Below are 15,152 nucleotides of genomic sequence, written 5' to 3'. Positions count from 1 at the left end.
AGCTTTATCCGCGGTGATGCATCCTAAGAAGTCTAGCCTCTTTAGGCCTCTTAATACATATATATATTTATGTCTAATATGGTAGCGTCTATTACTTTTCAGTTTGAAACCAGCCTAGTATTTTCGGTGTTTTGTATAATAAGCTTGTCGGGTATGTTCTAAGTTACGCAGTAGAACGATTGATGCAAATAATAAACAAAACTACGTGTTTTCTTGGCCTCTGAGATCTGCGACTTAATGCAATCGCATAGAGTATAGCTCCTTCTAATCTTTACGTATTTATGTGACATATCTCATGAACCTGACACATCGGTGATTCTTTTATGATACAGTAATAATAAGCTAACCGCAAATGGATCTAATGCGACATCGCGCGGCCCCTTCCGCCCCCCTATTATCCACACAAGGTAACAAATGAATTGTATCTTTGGACCCCTTATCGATTCACCCCTTTGATGCGGACAGAGCTGTATCAGTAGTATCTAGTGAAGGGGATCGATCGCGAGCCATATAGATAGGCAGCGAATATGATACTAGTAGCTAAGTAGAGAATGGACGTCAATCACCCAACTTGCAATAAGCTGGTGGTGATGTATTCGGCGTTACAAAACGGTTCAGGAACTCAAAAGTCTGGTCGTGGTAGGCGTAGCAGTAGTAGCAGAGCCCGTTCTGGGCATCAGCAACAGCAGCAGATCGGTCAGAAGCACTATTCGCACGTTCCATGCAAATTCTATCGACAAGGCATGTGTCAGGCGGGGACTACATGCCCTTTCTCACACTCCTTGAATGAAGCTACAGCGGACCAGACACCATGCAGATATTTCGAGAAGGGGAATTGTAGATTTGGTGCGCGATGCGCAAATGCACATATATTGCCAGATGGTACTCGAGCTAACAACAGATCTCGGCAGCTACGCAATACGGTTCAGAATGAGATTCAGCCAGTATTACTTAGTAATACATGGTCTCCTACGGTGACTGCAACAAGTCCGCCATTATCATTATTAGATAACGCGGCGCACCCTTTATCTTCTAATAACTATGTCTACCAAACCGGCACTGTAGCTCAGTCGCCTTGGAATAGTGTCGCAGGCAGCAGCGGCGGGTCCTCTGCGTTTGATTTTAGCACTGACACCAACTGGATCGAAAATCAGTTGCGTCACCTGACACAGGATTTAACTAATATGAAGATTTACGGTCAAGAGGTCCCGGGAGGTTCTGGGACTACGATTTGCGCGCCAGGTGACACTGAAAGAAATAGCAGAGGAAATGGTTCAAGGCAACAGCAGCAGCCAAGTGAAGAAATACAGTTTCTGATCGATGATCTGCACCAAAGCTTCTACTAGAGATAACACACATAATTTTGTTTTGAGATGTTTTGTTTTCTTGATATTTGTTTGATAATAAGGTCTTTAGAGCTTAAAAAAAAAGAACAGGATCGTTATGCTTGATTTAGACTGCAAGAGTCAAAATCAAATTAAAATAATGCTAAAAAAAGGATCTAGTTTTTCAGTGATTATGAAAGAATGAAGTGTGGCAGGGACTATTGGAGCCTAGGAAAGCTTTAGAACATTGGTATTTGAAATGGTTTGGATTTGAAATAATTGCCATTATTAGGGACAATATAGTCGAATTATAGGATATTGTTCCAGTAGCGCGTCACTGATACAACTAATTGTGCAACTGGGAACTAAAAAATTGCTAAGAATTGAGTATATAATGTAGTGGGACACCCTTTTAGGCTTGACATCATGATTAAATAAGTCCTTGCGATTAACAAAACAATCCTAGGCATAGCATTACGCAAAAATCCCACGGGCGGGTCTGCCGGATTATGCACTGCCAAAAAAAAGGGCCATTTTCTGAGAGCAAGACAACTTTTAGTACACAGTGGGATGTAACAAACGGTGGACACACCGTTAATTGGGCTTTCATTAACAGGTACGCTAGCGTAGTCATCTGTAGCTTAAAAGAAGAAAAAATGGTGATGACCGTGATGTTGTAAAACACATGTATATTACAATTACGATTTAGGAATATCTCTTACAAAACTGTTAACTGCTAGAGGAAAGAATATAGATAGCGACTATTCCTTGTGAAAATATTATGTCGAGCTCTCATGGTACCACCCGCCGTAAGTCTCTATATAACCCCACTATAATGCAAGAGGATAACCAAATGATGTTACCTTTGCATGCAGATACATCATCGCGGTCGTACCACCTCTTAAATACTCCGGGGTATTCTGCAAATGGGAATGTGCCCAGAAGAACAAACTCTACGAACTCGGCGGAAAGGTCGGCATCACTTTCGCAGATTGAAAAGTCTTTCAATATGGAGGAATCGCAATCCGAAGCGCTCTTCAACCACTTGAAGCACTTCACAATAGACAGCAGTCATGATCCAGTGGATTCTCAATATTCTAAGTTGAAGTCAAAGTTTTGGTCTGAAAGTAGGAAAAGCAGTCAGGACTCACATATGTTGTCACTGTTGAGCTCACAAAGGAGGTCAAGCGTATATTCCACAGGAAATCCTGAAAGTACCGCAAGCAGTATAATGTCTATTGCTTCAACAGGTCCACTTGGTAAGAGGTCCATACATCGGAGGTCAAGAGATTTTATTTCACTTCCAATTGCTATGGGTCTGGAAGACGGTAATTCAAAGACTAAGTCACATGTCGATGAAACCAGCGGTAGCACAAGAGTTAGAGCAGAAAACTTGTTGGCTTCACTTGATGCAATTTCTAAAGATACCAAGGAGCAAATACGTAGGAACTCAGCTGGAACATTTAGCAGTTTGTTGGATTTCGTTGAGAAAAATGGAGTTGAGGCTAAGAGACATGTGTTTGCGCATTGCCCTGAGACAGGTGATATTGGGAATCCAGTTATAAATCTGGAGACCGGGATTTGGGAAAAAGAGAAGTATGACATACCAAAAGTGACCAGAGAAAGGTCTGGAACAACGTCTCCTGACAGTTTGAGTCCAAATAATACTGGTCCTGGTGATTCAGCGATTAAAACAAGAGAATAATGATATTGCTTGATTCTTGTATTTTAGAGACGATGTTAACAAGGCTTTTCGGTATTCACAGTAACCCCTGGAGGGTCCAAATCGGTAAGCTTAAGGATTTCTAAAAGCGCTTACTGTTTTTATTAGTATATATTAGGTTGTGTACACTTTGCCATACTGCATATATAAATAGTTTAAAGTTGTATGTTTCACAGACGTCGTTGACGTCTGGTCTGTTAGTTTTATTATTTTGATAATATTTCCTATGTATAAAGGTACTATGATGTATAAAGGTACTATGATATATAATTCAGATTAGAGGTATCCCTGAAGTTATACTTGCAGTAGAGTAGAAGGTCTCATCAGGGAGGACTCTACATCCTAAATTGTACGGTACCATTTAGTAAGGGACGGACTACCTTTGAATATTTGCAAAGAGTAGTTAGTAGTGAAAATTAACACTGCTATACTATTTCACTATCCTAGATAATGAGATCTAGTCCAAATGTAAACGACTTAACTATAGTAGTAGATAATAGCCTAGTAAGGTGGTCCTTTAGATATTAAAGCTCGCTTAAATTTTGTAAAAAAACATTACGCGCTGGTATACACATACAACCCAAGCAAAAACACAGGAAGCAAGGACTCCCTTTGGTGCTATTAAACTCTTGGAGCATCCAGGGTATCATAAATTACAACTAAACTGTTAGAAGCGCATGGAGATAGATATTCGATAAACTGCGTTTACAAAACACGAAACTTTGGATAGCAGCAAGCAGTAGTAACCTGAGTCAATAGTAGGTCAGGATCATATGGACTGGGCTATAAAAGCAGCGAAAAAGCGCATGAGGACGCGACATGGGGATTCTAGGTCGATTGTAGAGTCCCTTAACAAACTAAATGATACTGTATTAACCGGACATGATGAAATTAATGAGCTCCTTGAAGATGCTAATGATTGGCTGAATCTAGAAATGAGGCGTGTCGGTTTTAAAGAAGAAGCCATAGAATCAGCGGCATCTGCGGATGAGCTATTTTCTGGCTCTTTACAAGATAAGGTCGACAAAGAGTTAGCGGGCGGTAATTTGGACTCATCTCTAAACCAACAAGATAATACAAACTCAAAGGTTAGTATTAATGCTGATAAAGAGAAAGCAGAGGATGAAGACCCCAAAGTTAAGCTGCACTTGAATGTATCAAGGGACGATGAGAAACCTAAGAACTATGGATCTAATACACCTAAATCTTCGAAGTCTACCTTGAATAGAGCAGCGTTAAAATCTTCACCCTGGTCACCCTATAAGGTGGAAAGAACTTTAAAAGAGGGCGTATATAGTCAGATACAAAACGATACACAAGATGCACAAGATGCACAAGATGCACAAGATACACAAGATACACAAGATGCACAAGATAACGACAACAGCATAAATGAAGTTGACCAAGGAACAGACAAATCAATAACTGAAACTAAGATATCTTTGTCCAAAAGCTCTGAAAGCACCACTTCTTTCAAAGCTGCGACAGTGGTTCCACCCAGCAGAGATCGCACACTGCGGCGCTCAAACATGTTTGTCCCGCTACCGAACAAAGACCCTCTTGTAGTTCAGCCATCAACTGGGAAGGGGAAAGCTCTAAATCTCAATGCACCGGATGCGCCTAAACCGTTACAAGGTAGTATGCAGCGAGGCAGTTCAATTTTTGATAGGCTATCTTCGATCCCAACGAAGTCCTTTGAGAAGAAAATATCATTAACTCGCATTTCCAGATCACCGTCCAGAATTTCAAGATCACCAGTACGATTACAGTCACCATCAGCTAGACGATATCCTCAAACTCCTTCGCAAGCAAATGCCAACGGCTCTCCTGTAAGACGGCGATCAACAGCGGTTGGAGATCGCTCTAACGATAAGATACAAGCGACACTTAAGGGCATCTTCGATACACGAATCCCGACCTTAGCTAGTGAAAAACTGGCAGCAAATGCCCCTCTTTCAGACAACAAGAAGAAAGCAGCACAACCTAAACTTGAAAGAAAGTCATTAATTCCGAGACTTGACAGGCCGTCTTTGAAATCTAGCATCAATAAAGAGAAAAGAGGTCGCAGTATGACTCCAATTAAACGGCCAGATATGGCGTCAAAGTTGCGGAAATTGAGCGCCAATCCTTCACCAGTTAATAAGCAATCTTTAAACTCTACTCAAAAACTACAGCCAAGTGCTACACCTCTGCGTGTAGCTTCGAAACCTTTCCTTCCAATGGCTAAGTCAACCTTGACATCCGACTTGAATCCTTCACCAGAGTATCGCTCAACAGTTCAAAGTCCAATACCAAAAGTTCCTGGTTTAATTGGTACGAAATTGTCTCTGAAGATTCCTTCCACCTCCAGCACTACGAAACTTGCGCTAACGCATTCAGATTCTAGCCCCTTTGTAAAAGCTGCGGCCACAAACTCAATTGGTAATCAATCAATTGTTGATGAAACCTCCCCAGGCTCAAAATCTGCTAATATTCCTCTGAAGGGCCCTAATGATAGATTGACAAAGTTCCAGTTGGTTTCACAGGCGGGTTCTGAGAAACATGATTTAAAGAGAAAGTTGGACAAAAGGTTGTCAGAAGTGATGAGGAACCAGCAGGAACAGCAGTTGCTAAGACGAAGACAGGAACAACAGAAAAGGAAGTCCCAACTAGAAGAGGAGAAAAACAGGCGAACTAAAATATTGTCTGAGTTTGCTGAAAACCCAGTGGGTTCCAGACCAAAGGCTAAACCATCTAACACATATCTATCCAAATTACCAAACCAATCAATTTTATATGATTTAAATACAGCCGACCATAGATCAAATATTGGAGCGAAGGTGACCGATAATAACCCAAACATGGAAAATTCTTTGCCATTAGGTGAGACTACCTTGCCTTATATTGATTCAGATTCAGATAACGAATCCGGCTCACATAAGGTTTTAGCAGCATGGGCTCAATCGCCTTATCTAGAATCACAGCTGAAAATACAGCAAGATTGGGATGCAGAAAAAATATTTGGACCGATACCTCCATTACATGTCGATGAAATCTTCCAGAACTCAAGATTATCTAGATTGAAATCGCGACAATCAGCAACGCGTATTAGCATGGGCATATAAATAAAATAGGGATCAGGAACGATACATATGAGGGGGACACATATAGACATCGGCACACAGCTATTTATATATACAGGTAAGTAATAAAAAATTACATAAACGGAAATTTCACAATCGTTTTTGTTAGTTGAGGCTATTAGAACAACTTAAGAGAATCTTTTCTTGATTGCAAGTTCTTTACTCCAATTCGAGACCCATTCGTTACTTTGAGCCTTTGGAACAACATACAACCGTATACCATTGTCAAATAGTGGTATAACAGGAGACTGCGTTCCCAAGATAGTATAAAAGTCTGTATTCTTTCCCACTTTAACCAACCCTCCGCTCAACGTTTCCATATATGCAACCAGCTTGTTGGCAATAAAATCTTGGTGGCCCTCTTTCTCAAACCATTCAGGAGGACGATCAAGCAGCATTTCTAATATCTCGGCGACGGTAGTCAATTCAGAGACTGATGCTATAAAATCAAATTCCTCAGTCATAGGATATAAAACCATCGCGGGCATAACCAACTGAGATTCAATATCTTCAGCGTTCTCCAGCTTTATGTCAGCCTCTTGTAACAACTCCGACGGATCCTTAGATTTCAAAGAAGTGATATTTCTAACGGATAGAGCGGTTTCTAAGATAGCTGCCAACCGTTCGTTTTCTTCTTTTTCTTTCTTTAAACTAGCGGCCTTAGTCCTCAGTTTCTCAAGCTGAATTTCCGCTGATCTAGCTAGTAAAAGCAAGTCTTGGTTATTTGGGTCAAGCTTTGAACCCAACTGGGCTGACTGTAAGGCTTCATCAAACTTGTTTAGCTTGAAAAAGGATTTGCTAATACGGTAGAAAGCCTTCGGAGAGTTGGGATTCGATTCTAGCGCAGTTTTACAATCATTAATGCTTCTTCTATAATTTTTCAATTCTAATTCACATGCGGCACGGTTCAAATACAGCATGTATATCAGATTTTTGTCTTCTGGCTTAACATTTATCGCCTTAGTATACATGATTCGGGCATCTTTAAAACGTTTTGCCTTATACAAATCATTTCCTTGACTTTTAAAATTTTCAGCCACTTCATCAGGTTCACCCTCATATGCAAGGGCTTTTAAGGCCTCTAGTTCAACATTATCTGATCCAGCGTCATCTAACTTTGTCATAAAAAATGGCATTTTGTTCAATTCTTTCAATACCTCATCGGAAGTTTTCCCGTGAAAGTCGGCGAGCTGCGGCGGTACAGCCGGATCACCGGGACCAGGGCGATACCTCTGCTGTTTTTTATGATTCAACATGGGATTATTTTTTACACTGTATATACGTTTAAACTGGTAATTTAATTATATTCTTTGTATAATTCTAAAAAAAAGAAACCAGAATTTTATAACATTACGTACGGGACTATTGGAACTTCTCATATCCAGCAGGCTTCTTCATGTTATTTGCTTCGTAGTATTTATGACCGCATGAGTAGCCTTGGAATGTGAAATCATCTTGTTGATTACAAGAACACTTCCCTTTTGTCCAGACATCTTGTTTAATTGGACAGTGTGAGTAGGGATTGTGGAAGTATCCGATGTCATCAAAAAAGTGAACTTTATCTTTTGGTAAAAACAAAGATACTGCAATGGAGTGAACTGGAGCATCTCCCCAACGTTCATAGAAGAAACCTCCTTTCTGATCCAAAAACTCAAAATAGTCAGTATAAGCCGGCGATCTCCAGAAGTTTAATGAAGCAATTTCAAAGTTGGACCAGAAGTGGCAAAGATTGTACGTTTTACCTTTATTGTCAGAGATAAAGTCCATCATATTGTTTGGAGCAATGTACTCTGGGTGTAACTCTATAAATTCTTTGGTAGCTTCCCATAGCGTAGGAATTGTTGCTTCATACTCGTGTATTGAGATAGTAAACCCGTAAGCCTTATCATTGTCTTGCATCCATCTGAAGACATCGTAATCGATATCACAGAATAGCTTAGTGCTAGGCTCGACACGCCAGTACCAGTCAAAGTTTTTTAATGCTGGGTGTCTCCAAAAAAAGCCTGACTCAAAACGACACATGTGTCTGTACGTTTCTGAATCGCCGTAGATAATAGACTTCTCCCTCATTTCCTCTCTTACTCTAGCAGCCTTGGCCTGATCGATCCAGTCAGGGTACGACCAGTGCTCCTTTGGAACTTGCTCAAAAATAGCTTCGCCGCTAACAATATTCTGCAAAACTGTCTTAAATTCTTCCGTAAATGGCTCGTCATTCAAAAACACCCAAGTATACCTGTAGTTCCTGTTAAACCGATCTTCGACGTTTTTAACGGATGGAACAATCTCCCAGAGATCTCGGTTCCTGACCAAAGAAACAAAACATGCCTTTACTCTTGCATCTTGCAAATACGTATCAGAGCTGTGACCATTATCCTGTTGGTCAAAGGCTAAACTATGGTTTGATTTAATATCTGTGACTGGTGGAGCACCCATGTAATCGGCGACTTTGTCCGTTACAGTACCAGATATATTCTTTACTCGATCAGAAAGGTAATCGTTTACCGGAACCCTATTGTACATAAGCATGAGCATAACAATAGAAGCAATAATAGCCAATCTTATGATTTTTTTGCTGATTTGTAGCGTCATTTTTATCAATAAAGTTGACAGGTATGTGTGCTTATAAGATGTTTACAAAAGCCTAATTCGATGAGCTAGTATAAGTTATGGATTATGAGATAGAATTGGTTATGAATATGGTAAAAGCTCTTTAGATAGTAGATTTGGGTAATGAAAAACTTCGATCTTAGTGTATCAGTGTTTAGTTTTTCGGTTAGAAGTAGTGGGTACTTTAGAAAGCGTTGGTGGCCAGAAATAACGTCTTTTGCGTAAAGCAAGTTCAAATTTCGACTATTACCCGGACTTAGATAAAGAGATGTGTAAGATAAACGTTATTCTTAAAATAAAATTGACATAAAGACAAAAAAGCACGAGGTATTGGGAGTGCAGTAGCTAATAACCGGAAGAACCGGCAATTGTTTGTACTCGCATTGTTAAAGTACCTAGGATCCAAAAGGCTTTATAAAAGGGGCTTATAAAGGGGCTTATACAGATGTGTACGCAGCAAACAATAGGGACTTACATACGTAAATCGTCGTTTTTTGGTGGGTTCGGACCCTTGTAAGATATTACTGGCGGCTATTGAACAAAAAGTTTTGAACAATCGGTAAACTTTAAGATGCAAATCAGGAGCATATCTTAAGTTAGAGATATAACGAGAAAATATAGCGAGAGAGAGAATACCTTATTAACAATTAAGCACTAAACAGGATATATATTAATTATAAAAAAGCCCCGATTCGTACGTCATGGTCATCACGGTACGCGGTTTAAGCAACATATTCAGCGGCAAGAACTGACAAACATTGTTATACTTATGTTCGTGGGCTTAATAAAGCTTCATAAGAAGTTTTCAAAATCATATATGTCTTTAAAACCAGTGGCACTAAGCCTTTTGATAAGTCATTTTTTATTCATGGTCAGCATCTTGAGTAGGACTGCAAGTCTTGTAACCCAAGACCTTAAAAAGCTTCCAGATACCAAAAGCGATAACAGAACCAAGTAGAGGGCCTAACCAGTATATCCAGTGGTAGTTAGGGAAGTGGCCTGCTGCAACAGCAGCACCGAAAGATCTTGCTGGGTTCAAACCTGCACCAGTGTAGTAGATAGTAATCATGTGACCTAAGAATAGGGTGTAACCAACAGCAAATGGAGCAAGGTATGTAGCTCTGTGCTTCTCAACTGCAACGAACAACACCACCAAACATAGGATAGCAGTAGCGAACATCTCCAAGAAAACACCGCGAGATCTAGATGCACCGCCGCCAAGACTGTTGGCAAAGGCGACACTACCTGGGGTCATCGCATGAGCAATACCACCAGCTGCCATACCGGCAAGCATTTGAGCGATGATCATCACTACACCACGAACTGGAGCAACAGCACCTGCTAACATTAAGGTGACAGTGACAGCAGGGTTCAAGTTAGCACCGGAAACCCTGTAAAACATAAACATGGCAGCAAGTACTGAAAAACCAAATCCTAAAGCTATCATAATAATCCTACCTGGGTTAGAGCCAGGTCCTGCAATAAAATCATTGGCAATTTGTGCTATAACAAATGCAGACCATAAGAAAATAAATGTACCGAAAAACTCACCCAAACCTGCTATTATCAAGTTCTTAGTTGCGGTTCCGGCATTTGCGGAATCTCCCGTTTCCCTGTCATAATTTGCCGAACCATATGGACCACCATGTGTCCCATCCGTTCCACCAACTCCAGCGCCAGTAGTGTTAACACCAGCGCCATGATTAACAACCGCTCCATTATTTCCAGTATGACCAGCTCCAGTCGTGTAACGCACTTCATCATTAGTACCATAGGTACCTTTTGGTTGCTCAAGATCACGTTGATAGTCTGCCATTTTTTAACGAAATTCGTCGCTAAGCTGTGTATATTTTAGTCGCCTAATTAACAGTTAAACAAATATATAAATAGGGGCAGTATAATTCGCAGAACTAGGTCTCAACTACTAAAATCCTGCTTTTATAAACGTAATTCTTATCCAGTATTACTTTATTTTTTGATTATCTTTAGTCATATATTGTATTTTGCTATCATTAAACTTTATGTCACGTCATCAACTGTAACACTACCTATCACCGTGATACTAATTAGCTCAACGGTTTCAGATGATGGACCTTAACATCATCCTAGTTTTCCTTTATTTTCCACTTATTGCTCTATAGATGTCATTTTTTTTTGCTCTGACGCTGCAATTTTGCTTTAATGGCCCCTTATGCAGGTACCTTTTTTTTTGGGGAAAATGACAAGCCTGCTTACACACATCACAGCGCCTTATAGCGCACCTGCTTTTGGGACATCTAACCTTTTTCCCAATTGTACATATGATGGTTCCCTTGACTCAACAACTATTATATCCTTCCCACGCCTTGTCCTTTTGTAAGAAAATCAGTAACTTCGTTTAACGCCTTGAAAAGGTATCAATATAAAATATTCCGGTCGTGGGTGATCTATAGAGGCTAATAAGCTATTTACTTCTTTTGAATTAGCAAATATAGTAGCAAAGAGTAGCTGATCAGTTAGAAATGATCCTTTAACTTAATCGGAGGCTTGAAAATGCCCTATAACGTGATTTTACCAAAAAAAAGGCTGCTCGTTGTTTTAAGAAATTTGACTGGACGTTAAAATAGCTAAGGTATTTAAAGTCACAAACTCCATAGAAAAATGAACCATATAAAAAATAAGGAGCAAGTCATAAGTAGAATCTTGCAATCGATAACGGCTCATGGTGTGACAAGTGTGTCGTTCTCCATAATGCAACTCGCGAAGCGTAATAGTGTTGCTTTACTGCAACCCTTGAGGTTCCACTATGAGTTATCGACTCACGCCGGATTCCAAGAATGGTTAGCGTGACACCTCTAATGAGTTGCTACCTGTCAAAACCGCAGAACTAATAGAGTTATATTGGGATTTCATAACTGTTATGGAATCGAAGTTTATAGTACAGACTAGCAGCTCTGGGAATGTTGAGGAGTCGGATAAGTTCTATCGTTCGTTCCAAAGACACATTGTAAAGCGCGTTGGGAAGAAGATCACATGCGTGAGCAAGGGTAAGATGTCGGCGGAGGACAAGTATCCCGAGTTCCAACAGGTTGGAGATCAATACGGGGTTATCATAGATCATTACGGAATGCACTTCTATAAGGTTGTGCAAAACAGTCGGGTCCTACTAGCGATCATGGACAACAAATCTAACACCGTCGTCGACCTAAAAAACTGGTTGATCATGATGATGGAATTCATAGCTAGCAATAACAAGTTATTCCCGCATGGGTGTCAGTGGTTGCAGTTATATGTACCGCGAGAGGACTTCGTAACTGTAAAGGACTTGCGAAAGAATCTTCATTGGATAGGAGGGGATATTTTACGTAATTTTGGGGATCAGTGGCCAGAGGATGATACACTAATACTCTGGAATGATGAAAGATATGTAGTTTTTCGATTTGAATGTTAAGAGATATTTTGTTATGATGATGATTATGAAGAAACGCTTGCTCTTTTAGTTTTGAAGCATCCACAAGATACGTATGCAGTACCCTGGTACCCATAGTACACATCTATATTACGTATGCTTTTGTGTGTAACTTCTGCTACTAGCAATTCTATATAGTTATGACTTCTCCAAGCTCGTCTTGCGGTTGGATATTATAGTCTATTTAGCCCAATTGTGGCTTAGAAATAAGTCTCTCATAAGCACATCTGGCCCATGAACTCCACCATAGAGGTGCTATGAACACTTTATATGATCATCTAAACAAGGTAAGGACAATTGGGCATTGTCTAACGGTATACGGTTTAAATTGTTTTCGCGAAGGCTTACCCTATCGGACGAAACTCTAAATAAATACATTTCGTGTTCACTAAAAATCACTATGATTAGAGCATACTACGTCAGTACTACCTCCAAACGTCTCCACACGACCTTAATTGAGATGCGCCTTGAGTTTTGAGCGCTTTCCCTCCTTGGTATTATTGCATATTGCCGTAAAAGAATAAATAGTAGGATTTTCTTTTTATCCTCTCAGCGGAATATCCTCTTTTAGATTTAATTGCGAAGTAATCCAAGTCCGACTATATTGTCGCGAAATAGTTAACGCTAATAGTATAAACGTGATCCAATTGATCTCAGGAACCAAACACAGGGGTTGCCCCTAATAACTCGCGACTCTTCGATGTCATGCAATTTAATCTGATTTAGTACCAATAAGGCTATATGAAAATATCAGTCAATGATATCGGTGAGTTTTGGCGTCTGTGCGTTGAGGCTTTAGCGCCAATCACAATTCGTGTCTCTAAACTCATCGATTAAATTTGGTTTGATCTGGGGATCAATAGCAGAATTTTACCGCTGAGAAGCGGTAAGTAGCTTGGATCACTGGAATCAGATACAAAAAGAGATGCTATTAAATACTCACTATATACTAGCCTATATATAGTTCTAATGGCACCCTTATCCTGCTGTGGGAAATGGGATCAAAGACTAGTTCTTTGATTTAATGGGTATCACAGCTCGGAATCCCGCGAAACAAAACCAATTCAAACATTCCAGAGAGGTATTATCCTTCTAGTCATCACTCCAATCTTAAGGTACTAAATATTTACGCGTTCGTGTTTTAATAGCACTTATACTCATAATATGGTATACTGATTCTCCTTATGTTAAAAATCGAATCAACTTTTTCTATGGGATTTTCTGTGTCTTCCATTTTAGGAAAACGAATTGGCAGTTGAAATCAGAGCGAAAATTGGTGGTTCCTGATATGCAACGCCGGCGCTTAGATCAGAATAGTTGACATACGAATAAACATGTTAAAATATACATCAAGACTAAAGGCATATACACTGAAAGGATTGGGATATATAAGTTGGCCATGATTTCAGTAATTTGGAAGGTTAGCTCAAATTCATATTTATTTTACAAGTTAGATCAAGCAAGATCAACTCTCAGCGGCTGAAGCGATGACTATACTACCAAACAAGAAAAGACAAGCAACATTAAAAAGCAAGCTAGTCTTGCAGCAAGGCAACGACTTATATAAAAAGCCATTAGATATACCCAGCTGGACTTCGTTTAAATTAATTGATCATGGTCAGGAAGCCGGGGATCAAGTCCTCATCAAAGATATAAAGCAGGGCGGCAGCAGTGATGGTACAGGTACCAAAGATTTATGGAAGCCTAAAACAATTCGGATATACCCCACACGAAAGCAAAGGGAAATTTTTCAGTTGTGGCTAAATGCTACCCGACACATGTACAACCTGGCGGTTGCGGAACGGATACGAATGGGTCACGAAGCGAAAGAGAACGGTACAAAGGTTAAATTAAAGCTAAAACACCTGAGAGAGGTTACGCCATTAAAAAAATCCTTTGATTACGAAAAATACCCACCTCTTATGTATCTAAAGCAAGTTCCTTTTCTCATCAAGGACAATGGCTTGCGGGACTTCGATAAGGATTACAGAACGAACTTAGCCAAATCAAAAAAATCTTTGAGGCCCTTCAAGATTCATTTCAAGAAGGTGAAGGATAGACAAAGTATGACTGTTGAGAAGAAGGTATGGGGACTTACGAGAGGTGTCTATCATGATGTATTTGCTACGAATGTCCTTCGGAGCAAAGAACCATTACCTGAAAAGCTTCCGCACGATTCGCGACTCATCAAGGAATACGGGAAATGGTTTTTAGTAATTCCTTTCGAAGCTAGAGGTAGAATGCCAAAAACGGATAAATCTATTAATGCGGTAGCCGTAGATCCTGGCGTAAGAACATTCCTAACAACATATGACAGCAGTCAGCGTGTCATGGAGATTGGTGAAGATGGCTATTTGAAGTTACAACATTTAGACAGAAGGTTGCGATCAATACAATCTGAATTGTACAAACTTAGAAAGAAGTCTCCGTTGTCAAAGGATGACCGCAAGCGAAAGATAAGGAATAGGCGTAAAGTAGCCATAAGATTGTACCAACGAAAGAAAAACCTTGCTAATGACATTCACAGAAAGGCATGTATACTTCTTGCCAGCAAGTACAATTACATCTTGATCCCAGTGCTAAATTTCCACAATTTCAAGAAAACTAACCGTAGAGTTAGAGCAAATCTTGCAAATCTAAAGCACTGTCTATTTGTTCAAAGATTAAAGAATAAGGCTCAACATTTTGAAAATACAACTGTCATCGAAGTAGATGAGGAATTTACAACTAAAACATGCTCTTCCTGTGGCGTTCGCAGTGACATTGGTGCTTCTAAGATATTCAAATGCGATAACTGTGAGTCTGTTTTTGATCGGGATCACAACGCTGCTAAGAACATCCTCCTCAAATATCTAGGCGAGGTCGAGTAATGCGTTAGTCGTGAGTTAAATTTGTATTACCTTTTTCGGAAATGCTGGCAATATTTC

The 15,152-nt window shown here is 39.9% G+C and overlaps 8 protein-coding genes across 8 annotated transcripts; 5 read left to right on the top strand and 3 right to left on the bottom strand.

Moving 5' to 3' along the window:
• Positions 1-590: 590 nt before the first annotated feature.
• On the top strand, positions 591-1,346 carry LEE1 (Lee1p; the record flags this gene model as incomplete). The annotated part of the gene is made up of 1 exon (XM_018132284.1): positions 591-1,346. One exon carries the CDS (start codon positions 591-593, stop codon positions 1,344-1,346), a length of 756 nt encoding a protein of 251 aa, XP_017987773.1.
• A 760-nt stretch (positions 1,347-2,106) lies between these two features.
• ICS2 (Ics2p) lies at positions 2,107-3,030 on the top strand (the record flags this gene model as incomplete). Its single annotated transcript, XM_018132283.1, has 1 exon — positions 2,107-3,030. One exon carries the CDS (start codon positions 2,107-2,109, stop codon positions 3,028-3,030), a length of 924 nt encoding a protein of 307 aa, XP_017987772.1.
• Positions 3,031-3,821: 791 nt separating this feature from the next.
• On the top strand, positions 3,822-6,152 carry SLI15 (Sli15p; the record flags this gene model as incomplete). The annotated part of the gene is made up of 1 exon (XM_018132282.1): positions 3,822-6,152. The coding sequence occupies one exon, from the start codon at positions 3,822-3,824 to the stop codon at positions 6,150-6,152; it is 2,331 nt and encodes a 776-aa protein (XP_017987771.1).
• A 146-nt stretch (positions 6,153-6,298) lies between these two features.
• On the bottom strand, positions 6,299-7,426 carry CNS1 (HSP70/90 family co-chaperone CNS1; the record flags this gene model as incomplete). The annotated part of the gene is made up of 1 exon (XM_018132281.1): positions 6,299-7,426. One exon carries the CDS (start codon positions 7,424-7,426, stop codon positions 6,299-6,301), a length of 1,128 nt encoding a protein of 375 aa, XP_017987770.1.
• A 106-nt stretch (positions 7,427-7,532) lies between these two features.
• AW171_hschr42689 (glycosyltransferase family 15 protein) lies at positions 7,533-8,759 on the bottom strand (the record flags this gene model as incomplete). The annotated part of the gene is made up of 1 exon (XM_018132280.1): positions 7,533-8,759. One exon carries the CDS (start codon positions 8,757-8,759, stop codon positions 7,533-7,535), a length of 1,227 nt encoding a protein of 408 aa, XP_017987769.1.
• An 880-nt stretch (positions 8,760-9,639) lies between these two features.
• AW171_hschr42688 (HDR029Wp) lies at positions 9,640-10,593 on the bottom strand (the record flags this gene model as incomplete). The annotated part of the gene is made up of 1 exon (XM_018132279.1): positions 9,640-10,593. The coding sequence occupies one exon, from the start codon at positions 10,591-10,593 to the stop codon at positions 9,640-9,642; it is 954 nt and encodes a 317-aa protein (XP_017987768.1).
• Positions 10,594-11,417: 824 nt separating this feature from the next.
• Positions 11,418-12,207, top strand: OAZ1 (Oaz1p; the record flags this gene model as incomplete). The annotated part of the gene is given in 1 exon segment (XM_018132278.1): positions 11,418-12,207. Coding segments are annotated over 1 exon segment (789 nt in total).
• A 1,505-nt stretch (positions 12,208-13,712) lies between these two features.
• Positions 13,713-15,095, top strand: AW171_hschr42686 (RNA-guided endonuclease InsQ/TnpB family protein; the record flags this gene model as incomplete). Its single annotated transcript, XM_018132277.1, has 1 exon — positions 13,713-15,095. One exon carries the CDS (start codon positions 13,713-13,715, stop codon positions 15,093-15,095), a length of 1,383 nt encoding a protein of 460 aa, XP_017987766.1.
• Between the last annotated feature and the right edge of the window lie 57 nt (positions 15,096-15,152).

Source organism: Eremothecium sinecaudum, chromosome IV (genome assembly GCF_001548555.1).
Source record: "Eremothecium sinecaudum strain ATCC 58844 chromosome IV, complete sequence".
Lineage (NCBI taxonomy): Eukaryota > Fungi > Ascomycota > Saccharomycetes > Saccharomycetales > Saccharomycetaceae > Eremothecium > Eremothecium sinecaudum.
Note: the sequence above shows the minus strand (reverse complement) of the source record. Positions and strands in the feature narration are given on the sequence as shown.